The sequence below is a fragment of the Penicillium argentinense genome (genome assembly GCF_028826775.1).
Source record: "Penicillium argentinense strain IBT 30761 chromosome Unknown utg000009l_segment0_segment0, whole genome shotgun sequence".
Classification (NCBI taxonomy): domain Eukaryota; kingdom Fungi; phylum Ascomycota; class Eurotiomycetes; order Eurotiales; family Aspergillaceae; genus Penicillium; species Penicillium argentinense.
This window is the reverse complement of record NW_026622668.1, coordinates 1,952,499-1,977,568: the sequence shown is the minus strand read 5'-3', so window position 1 is coordinate 1,977,568 and position 25,070 is coordinate 1,952,499. Positions and strand designations below refer to the sequence as shown.

The 25,070-nt window shown below is 52.3% G+C and overlaps 12 protein-coding genes across 12 annotated transcripts; 6 read left to right on the top strand and 6 right to left on the bottom strand.

The window, feature by feature from the left end:
• Window positions 1–197: 197 nt before the first annotated feature.
• N7532_008338 (tafazzin) lies at window positions 198–1,711 on the top strand (the record flags this gene model as incomplete). Its single annotated transcript, XM_056620830.1, has 4 exons — window positions 198–552; window positions 628–646; window positions 731–823; window positions 898–1,711. 4 exons carry the CDS (start codon window positions 198–200, stop codon window positions 1,709–1,711), a joined length of 1,281 nt encoding a protein of 426 aa, XP_056471636.1.
• Window positions 1,712–2,191: 480 nt separating this feature from the next.
• Window positions 2,192–3,922, top strand: N7532_008337 (uncharacterized protein; the record flags this gene model as incomplete). The annotated part of the gene is made up of 1 exon (XM_056620829.1): window positions 2,192–3,922. One exon carries the CDS (start codon window positions 2,192–2,194, stop codon window positions 3,920–3,922), a length of 1,731 nt encoding a protein of 576 aa, XP_056471635.1.
• A 234-nt stretch (window positions 3,923–4,156) lies between these two features.
• Window positions 4,157–6,109, bottom strand: dbp9 (ATP-dependent DNA/RNA helicase; the record flags this gene model as incomplete). Its single annotated transcript, XM_056620828.1, has 3 exons — window positions 4,157–5,716; window positions 5,784–5,860; window positions 5,917–6,109. 3 exons carry the CDS (start codon window positions 6,107–6,109, stop codon window positions 4,157–4,159), a joined length of 1,830 nt encoding a protein of 609 aa, XP_056471634.1.
• Window positions 6,110–6,752: 643 nt separating this feature from the next.
• Window positions 6,753–7,470, bottom strand: N7532_008335 (Short-chain dehydrogenase/reductase SDR; the record flags this gene model as incomplete). The annotated part of the gene is made up of 2 exons (XM_056620827.1): window positions 6,753–7,358; window positions 7,420–7,470. 2 exons carry the CDS (start codon window positions 7,468–7,470, stop codon window positions 6,753–6,755), a joined length of 657 nt encoding a protein of 218 aa, XP_056471633.1.
• Window positions 7,471–8,076: 606 nt separating this feature from the next.
• Window positions 8,077–9,209, bottom strand: N7532_008334 (uncharacterized protein; the record flags this gene model as incomplete). The annotated part of the gene is given in 6 exon segments (XM_056620826.1): window positions 8,077–8,139; window positions 8,150–8,603; window positions 8,658–8,694; window positions 8,768–8,838; window positions 8,919–9,117; window positions 9,131–9,209. The coding sequence occupies 6 exon segments, from the start codon at window positions 9,207–9,209 to the stop codon at window positions 8,077–8,079; spliced, it is 903 nt and encodes a 300-aa protein (XP_056471632.1).
• A 1,036-nt stretch (window positions 9,210–10,245) lies between these two features.
• N7532_008333 (uncharacterized protein) lies at window positions 10,246–11,760 on the top strand (the record flags this gene model as incomplete). Its single annotated transcript, XM_056620825.1, has 2 exons — window positions 10,246–10,287; window positions 10,357–11,760. 2 exons carry the CDS (start codon window positions 10,246–10,248, stop codon window positions 11,758–11,760), a joined length of 1,446 nt encoding a protein of 481 aa, XP_056471631.1.
• A 539-nt stretch (window positions 11,761–12,299) lies between these two features.
• Window positions 12,300–13,412, top strand: N7532_008332 (RraA family protein; the record flags this gene model as incomplete). The annotated part of the gene is made up of 5 exons (XM_056620824.1): window positions 12,300–12,356; window positions 12,464–12,539; window positions 12,614–13,008; window positions 13,083–13,181; window positions 13,242–13,412. The coding sequence occupies 5 exons, from the start codon at window positions 12,300–12,302 to the stop codon at window positions 13,410–13,412; spliced, it is 798 nt and encodes a 265-aa protein (XP_056471630.1).
• A 244-nt stretch (window positions 13,413–13,656) lies between these two features.
• Window positions 13,657–15,079, bottom strand: N7532_008331 (3-ketoacyl-coA thiolase peroxisomal A precursor; the record flags this gene model as incomplete). The annotated part of the gene is made up of 3 exons (XM_056620823.1): window positions 13,657–14,455; window positions 14,515–14,965; window positions 15,070–15,079. The coding sequence occupies 3 exons, from the start codon at window positions 15,077–15,079 to the stop codon at window positions 13,657–13,659; spliced, it is 1,260 nt and encodes a 419-aa protein (XP_056471629.1).
• A 973-nt stretch (window positions 15,080–16,052) lies between these two features.
• On the top strand, window positions 16,053–16,841 carry N7532_008330 (uncharacterized protein; the record flags this gene model as incomplete). The annotated part of the gene is made up of 3 exons (XM_056620822.1): window positions 16,053–16,542; window positions 16,628–16,689; window positions 16,749–16,841. The coding sequence occupies 3 exons, from the start codon at window positions 16,053–16,055 to the stop codon at window positions 16,839–16,841; spliced, it is 645 nt and encodes a 214-aa protein (XP_056471628.1).
• Window positions 16,842–17,513: 672 nt separating this feature from the next.
• Window positions 17,514–20,242, bottom strand: N7532_008329 (uncharacterized protein; the record flags this gene model as incomplete). The annotated part of the gene is made up of 3 exons (XM_056620821.1): window positions 17,514–18,498; window positions 18,558–19,126; window positions 19,178–20,242. 3 exons carry the CDS (start codon window positions 20,240–20,242, stop codon window positions 17,514–17,516), a joined length of 2,619 nt encoding a protein of 872 aa, XP_056471627.1.
• Window positions 20,243–21,692: 1,450 nt separating this feature from the next.
• Window positions 21,693–23,545, top strand: N7532_008328 (NRAMP family metal ion transporter; the record flags this gene model as incomplete). Its single annotated transcript, XM_056620820.1, has 3 exons — window positions 21,693–22,334; window positions 22,390–22,661; window positions 22,729–23,545. 3 exons carry the CDS (start codon window positions 21,693–21,695, stop codon window positions 23,543–23,545), a joined length of 1,731 nt encoding a protein of 576 aa, XP_056471626.1.
• Window positions 23,546–23,843: 298 nt separating this feature from the next.
• On the bottom strand, window positions 23,844–24,554 carry N7532_008327 (putative SNF7 family protein (Cta1); the record flags this gene model as incomplete). The annotated part of the gene is made up of 2 exons (XM_056620819.1): window positions 23,844–24,428; window positions 24,489–24,554. 2 exons carry the CDS (start codon window positions 24,552–24,554, stop codon window positions 23,844–23,846), a joined length of 651 nt encoding a protein of 216 aa, XP_056471625.1.
• Between the last annotated feature and the right edge of the window lie 516 nt (window positions 24,555–25,070).

Below are 25,070 nucleotides of genomic sequence, written 5' to 3'. Positions count from 1 at the left end.
CTATAAAACAATCACCACCGCGGACGGGCTGCTCAAATTTGCACAATTGCATTCCTCTTCCATGGATCTTTAAGAAGTAAATAGTATTAGGCAATAGAACAAGTAGAAATTTGCGAGACCTATTTCCATAAAGCCCTATATTCATCTGTTTCTGTGGAAGATTGAACGTTTACCCCGGAGTGGATCATGTGATCACGATGGATAAATGTGTCCGCCGAGAAGTCGCGGTTTTCCTCCAGCGCAACCCCAGCTTCGACAAAGGGTCTCGCTACCCAGGCCACTCGCTGCGTGCTCGAGACGCGAAGCTCGTCTATGGATTTTTTGTAGCGTGCGCATCTCCTCAAGCCAGCACCATGGACTGCGGCGCAACGGCCGAGGCCCCGTCCCTCCCCTGGCGGACCTGGTCTAACACAACAATGTGGGGAGTGGCCGGTCTGTGTCGCGCATTTCTCTCGACTCTATGCCATGCGGAGGTCCACGGTTACGACGAATTCACTGCCCTGCTGGACTCACGGAAGGACCCGGCGCAAAGATCGAGGGGTTTGATTACCGGTAAGATTTCAGTCTACAATTGCGTTGTACACTTTGAAATCAGTCCAGTTGCTAACAAATCTGGTCGAAATTTAGTATCGAATCATATCAGTGTGTACGTACTCTCGAACTTGCCTAACTTGGCGAAAGATCTATAACAGCAGCGCGGAAATGGCTGACATTGTATCGCAATAATTAGAATGGATGACCCATTGATCTGGGGATTACTTCCTATGCGTTTCTGGAACAAGCGGTGGTCATTCGGTAGCCATGATATCTGCTTCCAAACTAGGTGTGTCTGACAGTTGACTCGACATCTGTTTGTCAAGGATTTATACTGATGAAAACTGCCGTGTTTCCGTGCAGACCTCTGTCATTCTTCTTCACCATGGGCCAAGTTTTGCCTACCCACCGTCTTGCCCATTCTTCCTTCGGAGGACTGGGCCAACCCGCCATCACCGAAGCTGTTCGACTGCTTTCCAAGGGCCCCTTCGCTGTTGACCACCACCGTGCCACCCCCGAACGTCAGTGTTTTAGTCTCCAGAATGTCTGCATCGACCCTTTTTCAGACCTTTCAATCGCGTACACCACCAATGGTGAGGATGCTCATCTGGCACCCTCTGCATACTCCCGAAACTCCCATTCATGGGTTCACATCTTCCCCGAGGGAAAGATCCACCAGGCGCCTCGCAAGACAATGAGATACTTCAAGTGGGGTGTTGCACGACTGATCCTCGAAGCGAACGAATGCCCGGACGTTGTTCCGATGTGGATCCAGGGATTTGACGATATCATGCACGAAAGCCGCGAGTTCCCCCGATTTCTCCCTCGGCCCGGAAAGGATGTCAGTGTGACCTTCGGGTCGAAGGTCGACACCGACGAGATATTCGGGGAAATGCGATCACGTTGGCAGAAGCTGAGGGCTAAGATCGAGAAGAGAGACCCGCAATCTCGAGATCTCCCCGCTGGAGTTTTGAGCGATGAACTGCTTCATAACAAAGAAGCAGTTGAACTGCGCAAAGAAGTCACCATGAAGATTCGAAACCTTGTCCTTGATGTACGACGCACACGCGGTCTCCCAGACGAAGACCCTAAGGAGGGACTCGTCGAGACATGGCTCGAAGAGGGACCTAAGCGTGAAGGCCACATGAAGGACGACTCCTGGGTCCGAGACATCTGATCCAAATGTAAATACTGTGTACATATTATCGTGTAGAATCTACCAAATAGAAGGCAACAAATGCCAGTCTGCTCAACAACGAATAGTTGATCTATTTCACAGACTTCCCCGGTACTACAAAATATGTGTATGCAAACAGAAGGGACACCCAGGGCCCGGCATTTACGAGAGGGAGGGCCCCCGGTGATATCATCCCATCCTTGCTCCAGCAACAGAAAACGGTCCTGCCCTACACGCGTACAGTATCATAAGGTAATTAACAAATTCAATTTCAAAAATCGGTCTAAACGCACTTCGAGTCCCCAGACGACTAGAAATCATTGTGCTATTGAATTGTGGCTTGGGGCCAACAGCAGTTGACTCATACCTTCCTATTTGTTGTCAAGCTGAACGTGGGGGCGATAAGATATAACCTGAGCTTAGCCTCGGAAATGTTGCCTCGCCACTTTCCCTCCACCACTCCGCAAACACGACACTCTCATGCCCAAAAAGCAGAAGCGAACATTCATCTTCAAGCCTTCCAGCACCCCGCACCATTCTCTCGGGCCTTCCAGCGTCCGTCAGGATGTTCAGACCCGCCGAGACACAGCTTTCGCGACCGATTCGTCTGTCAATGGCTTGATCAGCCACCTGCGGCGCACCCAGGTCACTGGCGAGACGCCTCCCAATTCGCGGTCTTTCGTGTCTCCTCGATCTGTCCATCCTTCGATTCGCAATGTCCTACAGATTCCAGAGTCTCCGTCTCCTCAGCAACGCCGTACTGTCTTCGGCAGTCGTCCAGTCCGTCCAGTCCCCGGTCCCCCGCCGCCTCAAAGTTGGCTATCTGGGGAATCTGACGGCGCGCCCGCGCCGGCCCAATACGATACGTGGGATGATGGGCAGTGCTATGGTAAGGTGATAGATCGCCTTGACATGTTGCCTGGGGCTACCTTTCCTAGCGACCGCTCACTTATGCATACAATCTTGGTGTCTATGGCCAGCCGATGGACCTGGCACCTAGAATACGACGGTATCTTCTTGGCTCAGCTCCCCACTCATATCAAGCAGCTCCTTCTGAGTTATGTGGCAATCTACTCACATAATTCGGAGCAGGGTGCTCGTATGAAGGGACTAAAGCCACTTTTTCTGACCAATGCCGAGACTCCTGGTGTTGAACATGGGTCGACTGGAGCCCTTGACGACAACACCGCGGTAGATGGGTCGGTCACTAGGCTGGACCTCAACCATGCACTAGGCCGCTGGATTACCTTGAAAGAACTTTCTCACGAGTTGTTTCTTAGCCCGAAACAAGCCGCCTCCGCATCCAAGACTGAATCCGAAGCTGTTCCGGCGTCCTGGGATCAGGAGGAGGACTCCGAGCATGAAGATGACTCGGCTACACTAGCTCATTCATCCTCCGCCAGTACAATCCCCAAATCGATTCGTCATGGATTGCGATTCACAAACCTACGCTATCTTTCTCTCGCCCGTCCAGATCCACAAGCTGCAAACTGGAACACCTTGCTGCACCTCATGTCACGCCTTCCAACCATAACGCATCTATCACTAGCTCACTGGCCTCTCCCGACCCGCACTCCAAATGCCACCAAGGCCACCATAGTTATGCCCGGCAATCTCGAATTAAGATATTCTTACCTTGGCGACACTACGCACGCCACGACAGAGAACTGCTGGGCCGAAGCTGCTGGTGTCCTTCGCCAACTATCTCACTCTACATACTGCCTGAAATGGCTTGATCTCGAAGGATGCAATGACTGGATTCCCGCTCTTACCTGGACGGGCAACAATCCAGACGGTGATCCTTACCCGCCCGGCTCAAACGGACCAGCCTGGACAGGAGCATGGAGGGATGTTGAATGGATCAACCTAGGTCCGGGCTTCGAGTCTCCCAAGCATGAAGAGTGGGTGAGCAGGGTATCTAAGTCGGAGAGTCAACTCCGAGCGAGATGGGAACACTCGCAGGATGGGCCCCTTTTTGGGCTAGTTTCCTCAATGCATGCCTCTGAGCAGTCACCTCCTTCCGCGAAAGAGCTCTGGGATCTGGAGCGTGTGCGGATCACAATGAGATTCGACAAGAAATGCAAGATTTGGAGAAATGCTGTTCTCGAGGGCCAGAGAGTGCTCCGGGAAATCCAGGACCTGAGAGTGAAAGCCAAGGGCAAATGGATTGAAGGCTACATCACCACAGAGGATGTCAGCCGTGTCTTCTAACCACAACAATATCAAACAAGGTAAGTATGTATTCCCGCGAATATGACCATGACATGACAATGTATTACAACAACGCAAGTAGCGCGTCCTTTCGTAAAAATTTACAAGATCAAAGAAAAAGTTAAAGAGTAAAAGAAAAGAAAAAGATAGAGAATGCTATTGAAAATTCCTTTTTGGTTCCACGCAACTTTACAATGGTATCATGTCATGCACCTATTATGCCTCGACCTGCCTCTATTTCCGTCCACGATTGAACGTCTTCAAAGGATCAACCTTACCACCAGCCTTTCTTCCCTTCCCCTTGTTGCGGTTACGATCTCTCGCTTTGCGAATGCGGTTCTCATTCGACTTCGAGAACCCGACATATCCCACATCCTCCTTCGAGATACCCTTTCGGCCCTTTGCCGGCATCAGGTAATCCGGAACATGCTTCAGATGGGGCTGCACACGGGCAGCGCGCAGTTCTCCATCATGACGAAGCTGTCGCAGCTCGTCGGGGTTATCCTCGAAGTGGCGTTTGAGCTTCTCGCTCTTGATCAGTTCCTGGCGAATTTCACGGGCACGAGCTTCTTGAACTGCTAACCGAGTGACAGCACGCAGAGCGTCGGTCATACGGTAGCGGAAAGCATCGACTTGCTGCATTTCGAAATGGTAAGGCTTGACCTCGTGGCCGAGCTTTCCTTGGCGTTTCACGATCTTTGCGAGGACGGGCTCGTCGCGCTTGCAGCTTGGCACTGAGGTGGGCTTGTGCTTGCCGTACTGCTCGATTGGAACGACAAACGACAGTGCCATACCGGCCTTGCCGGCGCGGCCGGTACGTCCGATACGGTGGGTGTAGGATTTCGAGGTGGTAGGGAGGTCGAAGTTGAGAACACAGGCGACGTTCTGGAAGTCGATACCGCGCGCAATACTGTAGTCCTTTTCTTTGTTGGTCATCTTGCGTCGCTTTGAATTCTGTTTGCTGTTTTCTTCCTCGACCTCCTCGTCTTCGTTGCTGCCGATTTCCTCCTTGGCTCCCTCTGCATTTTCGATGGCACGGGACTTTTTGCTGGGCTTGGCCACTCCCATGACCTCTTGGTCATCGGCAGCGATGATAATATCATAAACACCCTTGTTGAACTCCTCGACGACATGTAGACGGGAGTTGATGGGGAGTTCTGAATTGAGAACACAGCTCTTAATGCCGAATTGCTCGAGGAAAAGCTTCACACGGTAGCATCGGTCCACATCGCCGACGAAAATAATGACCTTCCCCTTGACGAGTTGAAGCTTGAAAATGACATAGGTGAGAAGGAATTTCTCGTCTTCCGCACACTTCACCACGAATTGGCTAACACCGGCGCCTTTTTCCTCCTTTTCCTCCAGCTTCAGAATGACGGGGCTGCGACAGAACAGGCTCTTTAAAGTGTCCACCTCGGATGTGAGTGTGGCACTCATAAGAAAAGTCTGCACGCCACGGGGAATGGCCTTTGAAAGAATGTTGATGTCGTCCTCATAACCATAGGACAGAACCAGATCAGCTTCATCGATCACCAGGTAGGAGAGTTTCTCGAGCGACAGAGCGGAATTGTTGACGTTGGCCAGGACACGAGTGGGAGTGGAAATGATCAAATCGGGAAAATCGGCAAGCATTGTACGTTGGACGGCGTCGGACACTTTTTGAGTGAGGTTGATGGAGCGAACATCTTTTCCGCAGAAGGCAGTAAATGAGGTGATAACTTTCTGAACTTGTTCTGCGAGCTCGCGGGTAGGGACAAGGACAAGACCGGTGGTCGCTTTCAATGCAGGGTTCGCCTAGAAGATACAATAGTTAGCAACTTTCTGAAGGAAGATGCCATGAGGGGTATGTGATGAGACGAACAGATTTTTGTTGCAGGATAGATTGCAGAACCGGGAGAATATAAGCGGCCGTCTTTCCAGAACCAGTCTTTGCGCGAGCTGCTTCTGTTAGTATTTTGAACTTGTGAAGCAGTATTTGGGGCTTGGTAGCTTACCAAGAATGTCTTTGCCCTCGAGTGCTAGCGGAATTGCCTTGGCCTGCACGAGAGTAGGCTTGGTGAACTTTTCCTTAATCAGAGCTTGACGCAGTCGCGAGTCAAGACCCAGCGCTTCGAAGTCGGGTTCCTGCTCTTCCGCGCTCTTAGGCTCGGGAGACGGCACGTCGTTTGCATCCAGTTTGCGCTTCATGGTTGCTATGTTGTATTAATCGGGTTAGAAAAAGTTGTTGCTGTATGGGAAATTTCGGCGGGCGGTGAGATTTTTCAGGGCGGTGAATTTCTGTATGCCGGTGGCATTGTTGCCTGGAAAACGGGGTGTCAACTGTAGACCCACCGTTTTCATCTGGTGTGGATTAGTGGGACGGCGTGGGCCAGAACTTTTAAAATATTACCTACGGCATGTATACCTCACGGTACTCTTTGGAATTGAACTGTGTGTTTTCAAAGTTTTGTTCGAACATTCAATGGCAAGGCTAATTCGATTACTTCAAGTGCGTGCAAATCTAGGACGTATAACAGTAAAATTGTTCAGAGCCTAAACAATTCAGGGAATTGCTTCAGGCAGAAGGGACTTTTCTCCATGCATCATCTCAAACAGAGGCTCCCATATGGTGGTTGCTCGCCGGGTGATGCGACCGTTTCCGGGCTCGGGCATAGGATAGTATATGAGCTGTTCGGCGGAGCATTCTAACAACTCCCCCGTCATACCATTCTTATCCTCCAAAAATGTATCATACGCTTTCAAGATGGTGGCAACTGGCGTAATACTAAAGGAGGCCAGAGTATTAGTTGCAATTTTTCGGTAAATCACAAGAACGACATTTCCACTGAACTCACCATTCAGGTGTGACAGCCTTGATCATCTCCGGTGGAACAATCGGTGTGTCCAAGATACCGGGCAGTACGACATTGATAAGTATTTTCTCCTTCTGTTTCAAAAGAGGAGCAACACCGCGGACAAATTGGTTCACAGCGGACTTTGTGCCACAGTAGATCGGGTAGGACTTGTGGGGGAAGATGCTCCCAATGCTACCTGTGATAACAATTCGACCGCCTGGCTGTGGATTGTATCGCATGAAGTGTGTAGCAAGCTGAGTGCAATTTACCACACCCTTGTAATTGATATCAACGACAGAGGTGTCCGGGGCAGGAGGAATGTCTTCCACGGCTCGGCTCTGTTTATCGTAGATGTAGATGGAGGATTTGTCAACGATACCGGCATTGACGCACACCGCATCAATGCGCCCGAAGCGTTTGTGTACTTTCTGGAATACATCGGCAGTTTCATTATAGTTCGAAACGTCGGCGGCATAGAAGAATGCTTTGTTTGTCGGCAGGCTTTCTAGGAGTTGCTCCCCAGCCTCCTGGCGCCGTCCCGTGAATGCTACTCTCCATCCTCGGGAGCAAAGGTGCTTCAGGATGTCAACTCCAATTCCGGACTAGGAATACAATAGTCAGTGGACAGCGTTCAGATGCGGTATCAATGTGCTATGTACTGACGGTAGCCCCGATCAGGACAGCAACACGTTCTTCCTCTGCGTAGGAGCCCATTTGCAAGCGATTCTTAAAATATGACGATTATGAGGGATTAAGAAACAGAAATTCTAATTTTGTGCACGCCAAGCTGTCATTCAAAAGGGGGCTACTAACACTAAAATCCGGAAGATCGATATTCCAAGGGTCATACCCCTCCAACGCTTCTCCACTGAGCCAGTTAGCCTCTTCTGGATGCCCAAGACAATTGGACTATTTTCGTTGAAGGATTCTTGCTAATCGATGGTGAACCAGGGAATTTCTTAACAATAGTCATAGGACACTAATAGTGTATGATACTGGTTTAAGTCGGAGTTAATGGTCCGCTCGACTGTATATTGATCTACAATCCTTCCTGTCAGTCAACCGCCTATCAGCTGCCTCGTGGATCAAACACTGTGCGTTTGTTCCGCATCTCTGAAGCCAACCCGAGGAAAGCGATCACTAGAAATAATGTATACACGACCTCTTGTGATATAAGAATATGATCTATCAGTTCAAGTACAGAGGCATATATGGCAAAGCATGCAATAAGGATAGATAATACCAAAGTCTTTCACAGAAAGCTCCAGCCTCGGCCCAGCCTGCAGGGTGTTGATATGATCGAAAGTCTCATGGATTTATTTAGAAGTTCATTCCGAACATAGGCTTCAAACCGAGGTAGTGACGAGTCAGCGATCCGGCCGACTGGAAGAACCTTGATATTATGCTCAACAGTATAAACCTTGCCGAAATTGATACGGGATATCGAATCTAATTTCTGATCTTGTTTGGCTGTTCTAACCTCGATCGGATCCTTGGTCATTCTTGCCTCGTTGGCTCTAGTCGTGGGGCGAGTGCCGCGCATGTATATCACTGCATGTCTGTTTCGGTCTACCCCGGACTTGGCAATATCTTGTCCGCTATAAGGAGTTATAGGACTGTCAAGGAAAATAGTCAGAGAAATTCGATCAAGAGGGTCTGTGGGATTGGCATACAGGCACCAGCAACAGCCCTTCTGCTCCTTGATTACGATTATGCGTCGAATGCTGCTGTAAGTGGGCTCTTGGTATTTCCCCGTGCTGTATCTGCGGTTGGGGGGAAGGGGGTGCTTCTGGCTCGATACAATTCCATTTAGTCTGGCGTCTTCATGCCAGAGCATGCAGAAAAACCTAGAGAATAGTCGTTAGACCATGTTCCAATTCCAAGGGCAAACGGAATCTTACCCTTCCCACAACTGAAATATTTCCGCGGGTCGGCTTGCTTTTTGTCCTCTGATTTGGGAGACTTATTAGCCGCTTTGCGTATGGAGAGCACAAAAACAATGGCAACTTACGTGGATCCAGTGTATCATGATCACCGGTAGTTGCGGGGATAACGTATGAAGGCCCAAGTGACACTCGCTGACTTATTTTTAGCCAAGTGTGTTTCAGGATGTTTGGCTAGGCAACGTACCGTTAGGTTGTCATGAGTTCTTTGAACATCACCGAGTGGGGTCGGTATGTTGATACTCAAAGCTGGCAACACAACCAGGAATCATCTGCGAAGAGACATGCGCAAAGAGACTCAAACCCTGAAGGTCCTCTGAGATAGACCTTTGATTAGAGGCATCACTTCGAGAGGATACCGTTCTGTCACTGCGATCGGAATCATCATCTCTCACTGCCGTCCGGCCATAGACGGTCTCTGTATTATTGACCCTGGACCAATCTATAGTGGACTTGCCCCGATTGCTGGGCAGTGCTGTGTCCCCGAGCTTCCCAGCGTCGCTTGGTCATAATCCAGGCGACGCTTGTGGTTCCTCTGCTGTACACGAGGTTGCGCATGCGTCTGTCGACTGGTACTGGCTTGGATCGGGGCCCAGCGACATCGGCTAGCGGTACGAAAGCTGTTCCGGGGATGGCAGCGCACTCCCAGAAGTACTCAACCGATGCAGTGTAACACTATTCACGCACGATTAGCAGCCGCGCCCGATAAATCCACAATTCCCCATACGCATGGATACAGACATTGTAGATCGATCTTGCGGTGGACCTTGGGGCGTCACTGCGCCTGTCCATTTGTAGCGAGATTCAGCTATCGGGTTGTGAGCTGTCATTTCACTCTCCATTGGCCAGTCTGCCTACCAATGCAGTTGTAGATCGGGCGACACATGCGACCGGTCTCGTTCTGGGCTACCCAATCTGCCGTCACGGCGTTTTCATGACACACAATAGCGCAGAGACACAGAGGTGAGCGAGGCTTCGCATAGGGACGATTTTGAGAGTATCCTCAGAATCAGGTCCCATGCCTCTTTTCATAGTCCCATCCCTGCGGCTCGGACCGTCACCTCCTCTACCACTGTCACGATATAGACCACGATTGTCCACCCCATCTCCATATGAGGCCATAGTAGTGCTATTTGTGATCTTCGGAGCTGTTGGCATAATCTGACTCGTGGGCCGGGCAACAGCTGATGATCGATGGCCCCGTGAAGCAGCCAGTGGGGGAAAGGCGACCGAGACGACGGAAGCGCGGGCGCTAAACCAGGGCATGCAGGAAGAGCTCCGAGCAATGATGATTGGGCTGCTCGACGCCTTACGAGGCTCGCCTGGGCAGAACGCCATGAAGTCGGCCACACAGCCCCTGCAACGACGTGCCAGAATCACTAATCACACCCGAAACTTCCTTAGGTACCCTAAGTTATTCTCGTAAGTGCCAGGGCTGATAGACTTTACTCTCGCCTCGCTGACCAACGCGGCGACTGTTGGCTTCTGGCGGCCCCGAACACTTCTTTGCTCCGAGATGGAACCGGCGCCTGCTGGTTTTTGAAAGATGGCATCCTGGCCCGGAGTCCTGTCCAGCCGTGCGGCGTTGGTGAGCTCCTTCCATGCATGCAGACCTCAATCTTCGACATTGCTGATCACCAGGATCCCATATCTCTAGACACCACTTTCGGGACATTCTTGGTCCACAACCAGGAGCGAGATCTACGCGTCCAGTGATGGCTCGTCGTTGCAGGGGAGCTGTCTGGATGAGGATCGCCAATTATGGAGGGCGCCTAGCTCAACAGTCTCAGGCACGCTGCAGCCGCTGTCCTCTCGTCTGTCTGAGGAATCTCCTCCCCGAACAACATCAACAGCCTCGATGGTCGGCAACCCCGCAGAGGGGAGTAGCAAAAGCCACGACGCAGGTCTCAGCCCGAGAGTCTGGGACAGCAATGAAACGCAACAATTCACTTCTCTAGCGCCGTCCCAGCACTTCAACGATTCTCGTCATGTGCCTGATGTTGTCCGAGATAACAGCGCTAATCTGGTGATTCTTCTGGACGAAGTCGTTGCCATCCTGCAAGATGTCTCCAATCAGCGCTTCGTTGTCAGGCATCTACGGGATTCCCTTCGACAGGCGCGTGAAGAAGAGGATGAACTTCGACTGGCACTTCGCAACAAGCTCAATCTAACTGGCCCCGAAGCGGTTCACGTAGACGCTACGCCAATCAACAAGGTGATTGAAGACCTCCAGGCAGCTACGACCTCGTACCTCGCGTTGGAGAAGAGATATCTCAAGACAGAAGAGGGGCTAGGGGAAACGGAATACAGTTTAGACAAGTGCATGAGAGAGCTCACCAAAGTGCTGCGCCAACAGGGGACACACCTGACCCAACAGCAACAACCTGACAGTGAGACCAAGTACGATTCGTCGGTGGCCTCTACATCTACCGGCAATGTAGGCCCATTATCACCCGAGGTGTCGGGGTATTGCTGTCTGGTTGGAGAAGTCCACATGCATCGTGAAAACCTCGGCGCACTCGAAGCTGAATACCTCTCCCTCATTGACCAACAGCAAAGGCGAGAGCGCGTGGGCCTCACTCTGGACCAGGATGGGAGCTCCTTCCTAGATCGTTACGAAGGCGACAAAGCGGCGATCGAAGGGGAACTGCGCGCCACGCTCCAGCGGCTAGAAGAGCACCCGCAGCACAGGACTCGTGCAGAGAATGTTGTATCAGATGAGCAGTGGCGGGATGTTCTGCGAGATTACCTCCCTGAGATGCCCGAGGACCAACCGCCTCCAGATCCTCTGCGTGCATCTGAATTAGATGATCGGTCCCCGTTCTTCGAGTCGGCGCGTCCGATCCCGTTGAACAAATCCAACTTTGTGAACCATTGGCTTCTGTATCGCCTCCGCCATTCGGCCGTCGAGATAATGCGATTCAAGTCACAGCCCAAGTTGCTAAATTTAGTAGAGGAGGGCTGGGATCGGGATCGTATTAGCCAAATGGCAATGATGCTATGGTACCGGGATGAGACGACACAGTTGGAGTCGGCGAGGAGTAACTCGGCTGGTTATTGACCCCTCACCGAATGGCCATGTCAGGTTGATGAGCTGTTGGATGTTTTATTTTTAGCGCCTGCAAACCCCCCAACGGTCGGTTCATGAGACGTTCTCCTGTATTTCTCTGGAGTGATAGTATGATACATAAGCCCCCGTCCATGTACATTGACCCGGTCTTTTTTTATCACCTTACTTTGCGTGCATATTTTTTGAATCATGTGAAAAGCACTCCCATATTAATCACGGCAGCTTCAGCAGAAGACGTGACAACAATTTTGTGAGCCTAGAGACAGATATCTCAGATCAAATTTTTGCGGTAACCTCCGCTGCAATGTGGAGACCGGACCGGTCAACGCCTGGATATCCTCGGGTGCCGTAGGGACCTCCGATGATGTCGATTCCGATACCCGGACTAGCGGACATGTGCGCGACTGGATCGGCAATACAATTAGACGTGCTGCCCGTGGTTCCGCCTCGTTTAGCCCTCTTTATCCGCTCCTTCATCGCCTGCTTTCCCCATATTCAATCCTCCAACGCTCTCTTCTCCGCACCCCGCAATGGCTACTCTCAATGAGAAACTCGTGACTCTGACTGAGAATTACACAGCATGCGATGTATGTCCTACATAAAACTTGCGACTCATAGCATCGCATGCCCCATGCTAGATCTAGATCCGTCACTTTTCCTGCAGTTCTTGCGTCTAATCATCCCATGATACCAGATATCAGATGCCCTCCTCAAATTACAGAAAGTCCCGGAAGGCGGCAGAGCCCGCGCAGGCTTTCTGGCTGATCTGAGTAAGAATTTCCAATATCCCATTTGACTTTTATAAATGTATCGCCATGAAATGTCTTGAAATGCCCCTGTGCAGTGCTAGACTATACTACCAAGAAACACAATACTCACGCTTCCCTCACAGCCCCCTTCTCCCCGATAATCGGCAGAAACGACACAACAAAGATCGCCGCACCAGCAACAACCTTCAAATTCCTCTCCAAGACCGACACCCCACCGGCAATCGCAACGGAGGACCCCGAAAAACACGGCTTCCCACCGGGCAAGCACTGGGTCGACTATGCGGGCGATTTTGCCGCGGCAGACCCGGAAAAAGCGGGCTCGATTATCGTTATTGAGCAGCCGGTTGATCAATACTGCGCGGTGACTGGGGGTATCATGGCGACGCGGATGAAGGTTCTGGGTATTAAGGCTGCTGTTGTTGGGGGGAGGATACGGGATTTGAGGGAGTTGCAGGCGACAGAGTTGCCGGTTTGTTTTCCTTTCTTTTCATCATACTAAGGGTTTGGTGAGCTGAGTGGCTTTGAGACTAATTGTTCCTATAGATTTGGGCTCGGTCTACGTCGACCGTCGGGACCGGAGCGGAGGCTAAGGCTGCTGCGCGTGATGTGCGTATCTCTATTGGAGGCGTGGCTGTATCTCCAGTGAGTCTTCCCATCAACTTTCTTTTCGTTCGGAGAGAATTTACTGATGAATGATCAAAGGGTGACATCATCTTTTGCGATCCACTTGAAGGAGTAGTTGTCATTCCTCGCGACTTGCTGGAACCGGTCCTCGAAGTGATGCCCAAGTTGATCTCGATGGATGAAAAGGCCATTGAAGCCGTGGCAAAAGGAATGACCGTCGCAGAGGCATTCGAGACCTTCCGGGCATAACACGGGGCATAACACGTACCCTAAGGAACATCACATTACTAGTATACTGCCTGATTGCTACGCGAATCTGATAATATCATGCTAGGAAGGACTGAGGTGAAGTGAAAATGTACATGAAAGTTCGATCTCTCGTGGTATCCTCAGAGGTATTCAATACATATCAGAATCCGGGCCTGTAGCAGGAGAAAAGAAAAAGCAAAAACCGCTGTGCAATGTACAAGAAAGGAAGTGGGGCGCCTTACTTTTACTCGGCCACCCAGACGGCGGCCATACCCATACCGGTACCCACACACATGGAGGTGACACCGATCTTCTTGTTGGTCCGGTTGAGCTCGGTCAGCAGGGTGCTAACCTGGCGAGAACCGGTGCAGCCAAGCGGGTGACCGAAGGCAATCGCACCGCCCTTGGGGTTGATCTTTTCCTGGGGCAGGCCAAGCTCGTTGACACACCACACGCACTGCGAGGCGAAGGCCTCGTTAATCTCGTAGATGTCGACATCATCCTTAGTGATGCCGGCCTTCTCCAGGGCAACGGGGATGGCGGCCCAGGGGCCAACACCCATAAGCAGGGGCTTGACACCGACAACGCTGGCAGCGACGTACTTGCCGATAATCTTCTGGCCCAGGCGCTCGGCAGTGGAGCGCTTCATGAGCAGGACGGCGGCGGCACCGTCGGAGATCTGAGAGGCGTTACCGGCGTGGATGGAGCCGTCCTTGGCGAAGGCAGGGCGGATCTTGCCGAGAGACTCAGCGGTGATACCCTCACGGATACCATCGTCAGCCTTGACGGTGATGGTCTTCTCCTCGCCGGTCTTGGGGTCGGTCCACTTCACATCAAGAGGGGCAATCTCCTCATTGAAGAGACCGGCCTTTTGGGCCTTGACGGCCTTTTGGTAGGAGGAAGCAGCGAAGGAGTCCTGGGCAGCACGGGTAACACCACGGTCCTTGGCCATGTCCTCGGACAGAACACCCATGGGAACCTTGCAGTTGGCAGACTCGGGGTGGTTCTCGAGGAGCTCGGAGAACTCGGTAACGGCACCGGGGCTAGATTAGGCACATGTTAAATTACATACTTGAGCAAGCTGGGAAGGGATATTACGCACCCGTACTGGGAGGACATGCTCTCAACACCGGCACCGATACCGACATCGATCATGCCGGACTTCAGAGCATTGGCAATGTCAACGATGGCCTGGAGACCGCTTGAGCACTGACGGTTCAAGGACTTCACGGCGGCAGTCTCGGGGAAACCAGCAACCAGAGCGGCGGCACGGAACTCGGTCGCACCACCACCCGGGGGCAGGACAGAGCCAACAGCAATGTCCTCGACGGTCTTGGGATCGATGCCGCTCTTGTTAATGACGGCCTTAAAGACACCAGCCAGCAGATCGGCGGCGGCGGTGTCCTTAAAGCCACCCTTTCCACCCTTGGTAAGAGCAGTGCGCAGAGCACATGTCACGACAATATCATCGGGATGTTTCTCGGTCAGGGCGGCGGCTCCCTTCTGGCCACCAGGGCCGATGTGGGAGGACACTTGGTTCAGACGCTGCTGGGCTGTACAGAACAGTTAGCCCGGTCTTCTGTGTTCGGTAGGGGCTCGCTCAAGAAAGCAGTATGTGCAATACAGTGGCAGACACTGCTGACGGGGAAGTACTCACCAGAAGACATGACGTCAATGTAGTTTGTAGTTTAGGTAGTCCGGGGTTGCGGTATGGGGGAGGAAAGAAAGAAAGGCAACACGGGGTAGGATGATGGACGGTCCACGATGCCCCGGGGCGATGTCTCTCTCTTATAAACCACAAGCGTGGATCCGGTGGTATTTCCCTTGTTCGCAGGCTCGCCCGCTGTTCACCTCGCAGCAAAAGTGCCGAGGTCCAGCGTATCATAGTTGTTCCGGGCCGAGTCACGGGATCCCGTGGTTGCCACGCCACATGTGTGCATGTGAACATGTGAATGTGAGGTCGTCTGCCCTCCGAAACCTCGATTCTCACGTCATGCAGTCAACCTGTGGCGCCGATCGGTCTGCCTAGCTCCGGATTGTCTCGGCATCCTATCGATGAGCCTGCAACATGAATGTGATTCTTCCGAGACTAGCCCAATTTCAGTACTCGGGGTTCGGAATGTGGGGACCTGGAGATTATACGCCTCTGTTCAACTTCATCACAAGCTAATTCAATCGACATTATTACTCTCAACCTTTTCGTCTGAATCGTGAAATATCAGATGATTGACTAGCATATTAATCCGGAAATGAAGTATCCGAAGAATTACTGGTATATTCCATTCATTACAAACCATGAACTGGGATGATACCTTCTTAGCTACCGTCATTATTTCCTTATTTCAGAGCGCGAATTCCCCAAGGTTGACAATTGAAAAGAAATCAGCATATACCACCGCATATTACTTTTGAATAGACGATTTATCAAATTTAAATGCGCGAAGAATATGAAATAGTTACTACCGTAGAGTACCTTCAATCAACCCTAAGGCGGTATGGTACTTCGCAGGCGATGCTGGCGGTCAAACTGCTGAGGCACTCCGCCGCCCGACCTCAGCCCGCGACGGGAATTTCCCTGACCGACTTCCACGAAGTGCAACGCTCTGCCTCGAGTCACTAATAGTTCACACGCCGCGCACTATGATCCGACAATTCATTTCTTCAGTCGGTTTCTCGGCTCGGGCTCGATGCTCGAGCGCCAGCACAACCTTGCAGGGCCAGGTCACCCGACAGCCAACATGGCTCCAATCTGTACGTCGATCTCTAGACTGCCGATATGACCCCAAGGCCAGTTCTAATGGAGGCGCGACACAGAAAACATCTCCGACCATCCTTCCTAACACACATCGCCTCTTTTCCTCCACTCCTGCAGTGCCCTTCGCATCCACCACCCAAAAATCCTCTTCGCCCTTTCGCCTCTCCTCTGATAAACAGGAGCGACCTCCCTCCTTCGATGATGTCTATTACAGCCAGTACCAGCCCAAGCGCCAATGGCCACCGGACATGTCGAAGCTCTCGCCGAAACACCAGTTCCGCCTCGAGCGCAAATACCGTCGGCGCGCAGCGCTGAAATATGCGCGGCCGAAGTTTATCAAGACGGTGACTTTGGTGCAATGGGGCGTTATTGGATGTGAGTAGCTCTATCGCATAGCTCTTCGAAGAGTCCTTTGGACAATTGGAAAGATTGAAGCTGGTTGCTGACATTTGAATTGCAGTTGTCGCTATCTACGCTGTGCTTTTCATGGACTGGGATACAAAGGATACGCCATTTGACGGGGTAAGTCCGACCATTAGCATGCTTCGATGATGCAACGTTTTTGCTAATAATACTTTTAGATCCGTGATAGCTTCTTCTCCGGCTTGCGGGGTATGTTTTCAACTCCCACGCCTCCTGGTCCTGTCAAGAGGTCGTCAGATGAGAACAACTGAACTCGACCTTGAAGTGCATCATAAAAAATCAGGCTCGGCATGTGCTTGCTGTAAATTACCTGCCCATCTTACTGTACAATATACCGACTAAGTCGCAAGCCCATTCCATTACACAGGAGTTCAGCATTTGTTAGTACCTAGAGTGATATCACGTTAATTGCCTCGAGTAGATTCAGATGAAATTCTCTCGATAGGTCTAAGCTATGTCGCAATTTTACGCGTAGCCTTCAATGTATGAGCAATGATCATTTGATTCTCATTTCTGTCATCAATAAAAAATCATGAGCAATATCAGCCCGGACAACAGGCGTCGCTATACCGCGGAGAGGAATGGAGAGTAGAGTAGATACATTTCGACATAGAGTCCGACCTTCCTCCCCCCGCCACCTGCACCGTGACTTGACTTCATTACATCACGTCTGCCAGGAAAAGTCTCTGGGCAATGAAAATGCAACTCCCAACAACACCAGAAATGCCAACGCCGATAGAGTCAAAACCAAATGGAAACTCCAACAGCTGGAAAGGAGACAAGCGAGAAACGCTGGTCAGTGCTGTAAAAATGAAAACCTCAACTCCAAGTCATGAAGCGTGTGAAAACAAAGAAATGGTTGAGAAAAACACAAGGAAAGAAATGAAAATTTGTCGACCGGATGTTGTATCCTGGTTGACATTTTAAAGCCAGCTGCGCAAGTCACTTGAGGGGGTTCCGAGGCCGGCGGATGGTCGGCTTTCTGGAAGATCAAGTGCAAGCTCCAGCTTTGGTGGCTTCTCCTCCAAGATGCCCTTCTTGGGACTGCCAGGGGCCTTCTTGGGGGATTTGGTTGGCGAGCCAGGCTCACCAGCGCGAGGCGGGCCTTCCCGGACGGCAATATAGGGCCATCCATCTTCAACAGCAGCAGCAACCCAGGTGCGAAGGCACTCATGTACAGAAGAGTAGAATTTCTCTTTGCAGGTGCGCAAGCTGCCACCCATGACCTTCTCGAAGCCAGAGGCGCGCAGCTCTCCGCGAACCTGGTTGCGCTCATCGATCGTGGGAAGGGAGGCAATCAGGCCGTTCAGGAGGTCCAGGTGCGCAGCCAGGTAGTTTGTTGCGTCCCATTCAACGCCCCCGACGTATGGAGCGGCAGGAACAGGCGGGCGAGGCGGCGGGAAGTGTCGAGTATAGTATGAGCTCGAGTCTGGCTCCGTCTTCTTTTCCGTGAAGGGATCCTCCATTGTGGAGCCGGAGCCCGATTTGGGCAGAGGAATCACATTCAGGTGATGCAGGAAGATCCAGAATACCTCCTTCGTCACGTTGCTGACTTCTTTGCACCACACTCGGTAAGGACGTGTCTGGTATATATTGGCGATGAATGAAACAGGCTGTTTCTCATCTTCTGGAGACGGGTCTCGCAGGTAAGAAAGGATACGTCGAGCACGGTTGCCGGGCATCTCGCCTGGCGCGGTGGAAGAGAGTTGAGTGAACAAGAGGTTGATGATGATTCCTCGAGTAGTGAACTCACTCGGACCCTTCTTTTCCTCATCGAACAGCATCTTCAGCAAAGAGGGGAACAACTCTCCTTCGATGCTGGTGAGATGCGACAATGCGATAGATGTGGTGCAAAGGGCTTTCAGGCAAAGCAGTGCTTCGTGGAGGAGAGTATCCTCATGGTCCTCACTAGCGCAGACATTAGTATGTGTAACTATTTTTCGGAATTCCAAGAAAGTCAGACTTACCGCCACTCCATCTTCATGATGCGATAGATGAGCTGGACTATCTCATCCATTCCACCTTCCATGATGAACCCGTTGACCCACGCTACCGTCTCGTTACGGAGGAGTAGGCGGAGTTTGTGAATCTTTCCAACTTCCACCATTTCCGGTTTTTGGATCTCCCGCAGATAGTGCACAAAGTCAGATGGGTCAGCAGCTGTATCTACAGCCGCAGCATCGGTGAGAGACGCTGTCGACCCAGCAGCTGATAGGGTCGTGTAGACACCCACGGGCTGGGAGAGATCAACCGACTTGGGGCGATGGAAGCTACTGCCACTCTCCGGTCGAGCTTTCTTACCAGGAGAAGAAGAGCCTCGGCCAAAGGTAAAACCACGGCTTCGAGACCGCGATCGAGAGCTTTTGCGGTCCTGGGAGTCCTTGGCCTCCTGGCCACGACCTCGGCGACTTTCAGAGGTACTTGCGCTGTGGGGAGTGCCATTCTCAGTTCGATCCTTCTGAATAAAGTCGGCCTTGATGTTGGTATCGAGAGACCGCATCTTGTCCCGCATGTTATGGGGAATGTTTCGTGCATCCTACAGGCATGTTAGTAATTAGACAATGAATAAAACATCAGGGAGACAAACCAGTAGCTTCTCAAATTCACTCTCAAGATCCTTAGAGTCCAAATGCTTCTGCACATCGGCATCTCGCTCTTTGGCGTTGAATGCTGAGATCGCAGCCTGGACACGAGACAGCTTCTTAGGACTGGACTGCTCCTGCGGAGTTCGCGAACCAGGAGACTCTGGAGCGGACATCTTCCGAGACCTTTCGAGTCGATGCCCTCTAGAAGAGGTCGTGTCCACCTTCTCCATAGCGTACCCCTCCCGCGACTGTTCGCGCTGCAGAGGGCCCAAGTATTCCTTCACCTTCCGGTTGCCTTGCAAGCAATCCGACTTCGGTCGAGGCTTGCCTTCATTTGTTCGGACGAGAGAAGGCTGATGGAAGTCATAGAAGTTACGTTGTTGGGCTGGGCCGTATCCCTTTGGTGTATACAGGGAGACTTCGTCGGCCACACTCCGGCGTTTGTCTGCGTTCGAATTCTGTCGGGAGCGCGTCACAGAGTCATTGTAGAGTGAGGCTGATTGCGGCCAAACTGGAGATGGCACTGGGGAGGGCATGTTGTCGACGAGTTCGGTAGGGCTGCGGTTTTCTTTGTCACGGCTCTGCTTCGAGCCGTCGCCTTTGCGTCCCCGCTGGGATCGCTTGAGGATCGCGGACAGGCTGTTAGTCGACTTGGTCTTCTTGGGTAACATTTCGTCTGATGCCACACTGTTGGCTTCGTCTGATTTGGAGTCTTTTCCCATGTAGCTTCTCAAAGACTTGAGAGATACGGCGCTTTTCGTCTTCTTGTGCAGAGTAGTTTTGCTCCCCTTGTTTCCCCCCTTGTGGGCGGGCATGCCATTGTCTCCGGCGTCGCGATTTGGGACGATTTCACCCAACGGGAGGTGACCGGGGCCTGGCGCGGGGCCTTCTGTCCAGGGAAAAGGCACAGAAGTCGGTGGCTTGTTCGGGAGGGACGTGGCCATGGCATCATCGGCCGACTGGTTTCGCTTATGAGGCTTGGACATGATGGCCCGGAAAACAGAGGATCGGGCGGGTGGACGATTGGCATCGTCAAAGATCTGAGGGCCAACGGTACTGGGCGCCATTGCTTATCACCTTTGACCAGCAACTGTCGTGCGTCACGTTAGCACATCGCTGTTCGATCGAGGACTGGACTGGGAGCGGGCGGGTTGTGGCAGGTCTCACATACGGGATCGATCAACGCAGCAAGAAAACAGGAACAAGCGCAAATGGGCAGTCTAGATACAGCCCAATAGCACAAGAAGAGAACAAAAAGAAGCAGACAAGGAAACGGCGCAATCAATGCAAGAAAACAAATGCAATGCTGGGTGGGATGGTAGAACGGCGGATGGAGGAAAATAAGAGCGGGCGCCCCGGGAATTTGAAGCAAGTCTTCGCAGGTCTCGCTGCCAACGGCAACATCGAGGATCGGGTTCTCCACTCGCCTTCAACCGGGTCAACTAGCGTGCAAGGCGATCCTTGGGGTTGGCTGCATCGCGGGTGGAGGAGTAAACAACGTGCGGGCGCGCAGGTTGCTCGGGGCAACGCGGTGGGTGGCGGTGAACGTGTCTGATGAACATGTCATCCTGCATCATGAGCGTATTTATTGCCCATGAGGGACGAGAGGGGCCTGCAGGCCGACTTGGTTGGATCCTTGCAGTACGAGGAGTCTGTTTGTTTCGCCGTGATTTGTTTGGGCGGCGATCTAGATCGTTCCCGGTCGAGTGGTGTCGATGTATACCGTTCCCCGCTGGATGTATATATGTTGTCCCTCCGAGTACTTCGAAGTATACCCAACATTGAATCAACAACAACAACCCCGCTCTACGCCCGCCTCACTCTACTGTGTAAGAGTCCACTCCATCAAATCCGGTGTAACGACTGATTTTCAAGCCGTTGCCATCCCCAAATCGACTTGCCTGCTTTCCGCACCCTGTCCCTGCTGCCATGTGCTCGTGGTTTCCCCATACTAGGGTGGCGTGTCCAATTTTTTCGTTTATGCACTGTAAGGTCGGCTGACACTTTCTGCAAAACCATTGCTCTCAATTCGCCGTCAAATTTGATATCTACTGAGGAAGAATGAAAATGGGTGACTCCAATATTTGCACAATGGCGTTCCCCGGGCCCATATCTGGATCAATCGCAAGGCCATTGTCCGCCGGTTGAAGGTGGCCACGGCTCCACTCTTACCGTTTGCGATGCCCCTCCGACACGGCGATCTACCGAACGCAATTCGACTTGGAACCACACCTGCAGCACATTGAGACATGCGCCCGCATTTTCATTTCTAAATCTCGATTTGCCCTTAAATCTTGGCAGTGCACGGTTAGCGTTCGCACAGGGTTGACCACAGACCCGCTGGGAAGAGGCACTGGCCCCGACAGCGACATCACGACAGTCGGGCAGAGTCGGACACCTCCACAGGGTACTCGGCTTGCTATCTGGCTCCGACTGGTGCCCACCGAGACCGCTCCGTCAACTACTTAGCCTGCTCCGAGTCCACCAGCGCCAGGCCACGCCTGTCGCCGACGCATCATGAACTGCCCATCGCGGACCGACGACGATCTCGAGCACCCGGGCTGGAATCAGAACCCCCCGACGCTCAGCCCGGATACCACGACCCGTAGTGACTTCAATGGCATCGCCAACTCCCGGGTCCATCGCAAGCGGGCCGGCAACGATGGCAGCGCCCTTGGGGACGATACAATGTCCGTCGATTCCAGACCGCAGAGTTTGAACGATCCCGACCCCGCCAACGAGAAGACCGCGGACGGTGATGTGATCGCGGCTTCAGGGTGCCCACCACCCTCGAAGACCGGCAGATCACCTCGCCGTCCTTTCAAAGAATCTCTCTCCGAGTTAGCTCTGCACTGCGGGCGCAGCCTGGCCAAGTTTGGCCGCTTCATCGGTCCCGGGTTCCTCATTGCGGTCGCCTATATCGACCCGGGAAACTATGCCACAGACGTTGCGGCCGGCGCAGAGTTCAAGTACGCTTTGCTCTTCATTGTTCTCCTCTCGAATCTCTTTGCAATCCTTCTACAGTCCCTATGCATCAAGTTGGGTACCGTGACCGGCCTGAACCTGGCCGAAAACTGTCGCGAGCACCTGCCACGCTGGTTGACCATCATTCTGTACCTTTTTGCGGAAGCTGCCATCATCGCCACCGATATTGCAGAGGTAAGTTGCCACAGTCCAAGATGTGACACGGAATTTGTACTGAAACCGATGCCAGGTTGTTGGTTCGGCGATCGCTCTGAATTTGCTTCTTAACATCCCTTTAGTCGCAGGGTGCGCCATAACCTTAGCTGACGTCCTCTTCCTTCTGATTTTCTACCGCCCCAACGGCTCAATGTGGGGTCTACGCCTTTTCGAGTTCTTCGTGATGGCTTTGGTGCTAGGTGTTGTTATCTGCTTTTGCATTCAACTCTCCCTTATCAAAGATCAATCTGTGGGAGAAGTGTTCCGTGGCTATCTCCCGTCGTCCGCGATTGTTCAATCCGAAGGGTAGGTAACACCATCTTGGACGAGATTTTTTTGGCGAGGTCATCTTACTAACCTGTACTTGATATAGTCTTTATCAAAGTTGTGGTATCCTTGGCGCCACGGTCATGCCCCACTCACTCTTCCTTGGCAGCGGCGTGGTTCAGTCCCGCTTGAAGGAATTCGATGTCACTTCCGGCTATGTCGAATCTACAGTTCCTCTGGGCAGCGCTGATGGCGAGGTCGAATACCGTCCAACCCTGCATGCCATCCGGGGCTGTTTGAAGTATTCCATCATCGAGCTGGCATTGTCACTCTTCACATTTGCCCTCTTCGTCAACAGTGCCATCCTCATCGTCGCCGGTGCCTCTCTGTACGACGTGCCGGGTGGAGCTGATGCTGACCTTTTTGGAATCCACAAGCTCCTCTCTTCTTCCATTTCACCTGCTGCCGGCTTGATTTTTGCCTTGGCTCTGCTGCTTTCCGGTATATCTGCCGGAATTGTCTGTACCATGGCAGGACAGATGGTAAGTGAAGGTATGCTGAAGTGGAGTATTCGGCCCTGGCTTCGCCGAGTCATTACTCGGTCTATCAGTATCATCCCCAGCATCATCATCGCTGCCGCTGTTGGTAGAGAAGGCCTGGACAAGACCCTCACTGCCAGTCAGGTTGTTCTCAGCGTCATTTTGCCGTTTGTCTCTGCCCCTCTCATCTGGTTTACTTGCTTCAATCGTTACATGACCGTGCCCGCAGAGCAGACAAACGGGGGTGACGGCGAGGTTTCGGTGGAGCAAGTCTCGATGCGGAATAACATCGTCACCTCTGTCATCGCCGTTCTCGTTTGGCTCCTCATCGCCGTGATGAACGTGGCTCTGTTGGTGCTCGTGGGGATGGGCAAAGCATCTTGATTCTACTCATAGCGATAACCCCTTCCGTACATGGCATTCGCATTTCACATACCAGCATCATGCACGTGGGATTCATTGCATTAAAAAAAATACTTGTTTGTATATTGAGAAGGGGGAGGAATTGGTTGTGATAGCGCTACATGTGGTGAAAATCCCATCGCATGAGTGTACAACAAATAAATTCGTCATTAACAGTGATATGGTCGTCGTACTACCGAGTAATAACGACGAATAAAGTACCCAGATCCACTCCACAGCCTGTGGCCCACGTGTAGTACGAAAGTTGGCTCTTTCAAGATTATCCAAGACCGCCAGCGGCCTCTTTAACCTTGCCTTGCTCGGGCGGCTCATCAATGAACTGTGGCGGCGCAACCTCGTCTTGCAAGAAGCTCGGCACAGCATCGGCCCCAGCCTCAGTCTCAAACATCGACTCCTCCCCCAGAGCCTCTAGCTCAGCATCTAGGTCCGCCTCGTCTACTTCCTCGGGGAGATCATAGGCGCGCGAGATGCTTTCCTGGATCTCGTTGCCGACTTCCATCAGATCGGCCATCTCGTCCTGCATCTGCTCAATCTTGTCGATGTCCACCTTTCCGTATTGTTTCTTCAGTTCCTTCGTGGTCGTCTTCATGGCATCTACCGTTGTCATGACATTCTTGAGGTTATCCTGCATCATGCCGGCCTGTTCCATATTCCACGATTGCTGGGAGAGTTGGTCTCGCTGGGCCTCGTACTGTTTTCGTCGTTGGAGGACCTTCAGAGCCTTCTGGCGTAGTGCGTTCTTCCCTGGTCCGTCGCGCATTTTGGAGAGCTTGGCTTGGTAGGTCGAGAGTTCGGAGTTGAGGGCAGCGAGTTTGACGTCGATGCTGGAGACGCGGTCTTCGACCTGATCGGATTGAATGTCAGCTCAAGGATCGACAACGAAGAGTTTGATTGAAGGGTATACCTTGGTGATAGCACCGTCGAGTGTGGGCTTGGGAGCCGCACTCTTGGAGCCGAATAGACGGTTCATTGTGAGGGGTGGGCGTGCGAGGAGGGGCACCAGGATGAACCAGTGAGGGCCGCAGGTCTCGATTGTCCGATGGATGGAGGCGAGGTTTGTTCAAGCTTGCTCAGGATTGAAAATCAAATGCCGGCCGAGTTGCTGCTGCTTATCTCACCACGGCCGCCTGAAGATCGCCTGACCACAACACCGATAATGCGGAGGACGACGTCAGTGGGGCCTTGCAGCCTGAGGCCAAAGGCACGTGACTTAAGGATAGCGGAAATCGTGTGGGTTTGATGCATTTGTCAGGTCTATCCTAAAGTACACCGAGTTCTCCGGACTCGGAGGGGTTGTAGTACTACGCAGGATATTTTGAGGTACCGCGATCGATGGTCTGGAAGCTCCAGAAGGAGGCTACGCTGCGATCTCCCGGGCCACCGCAGATATCAGATGGCCGCAGCGCTGGGCATCGTCACCCGGAGACCTCTTGGGCGTGGATTGGGCACATGTGTGGGACGTGACGAAGTACCGGGTACGCACTCT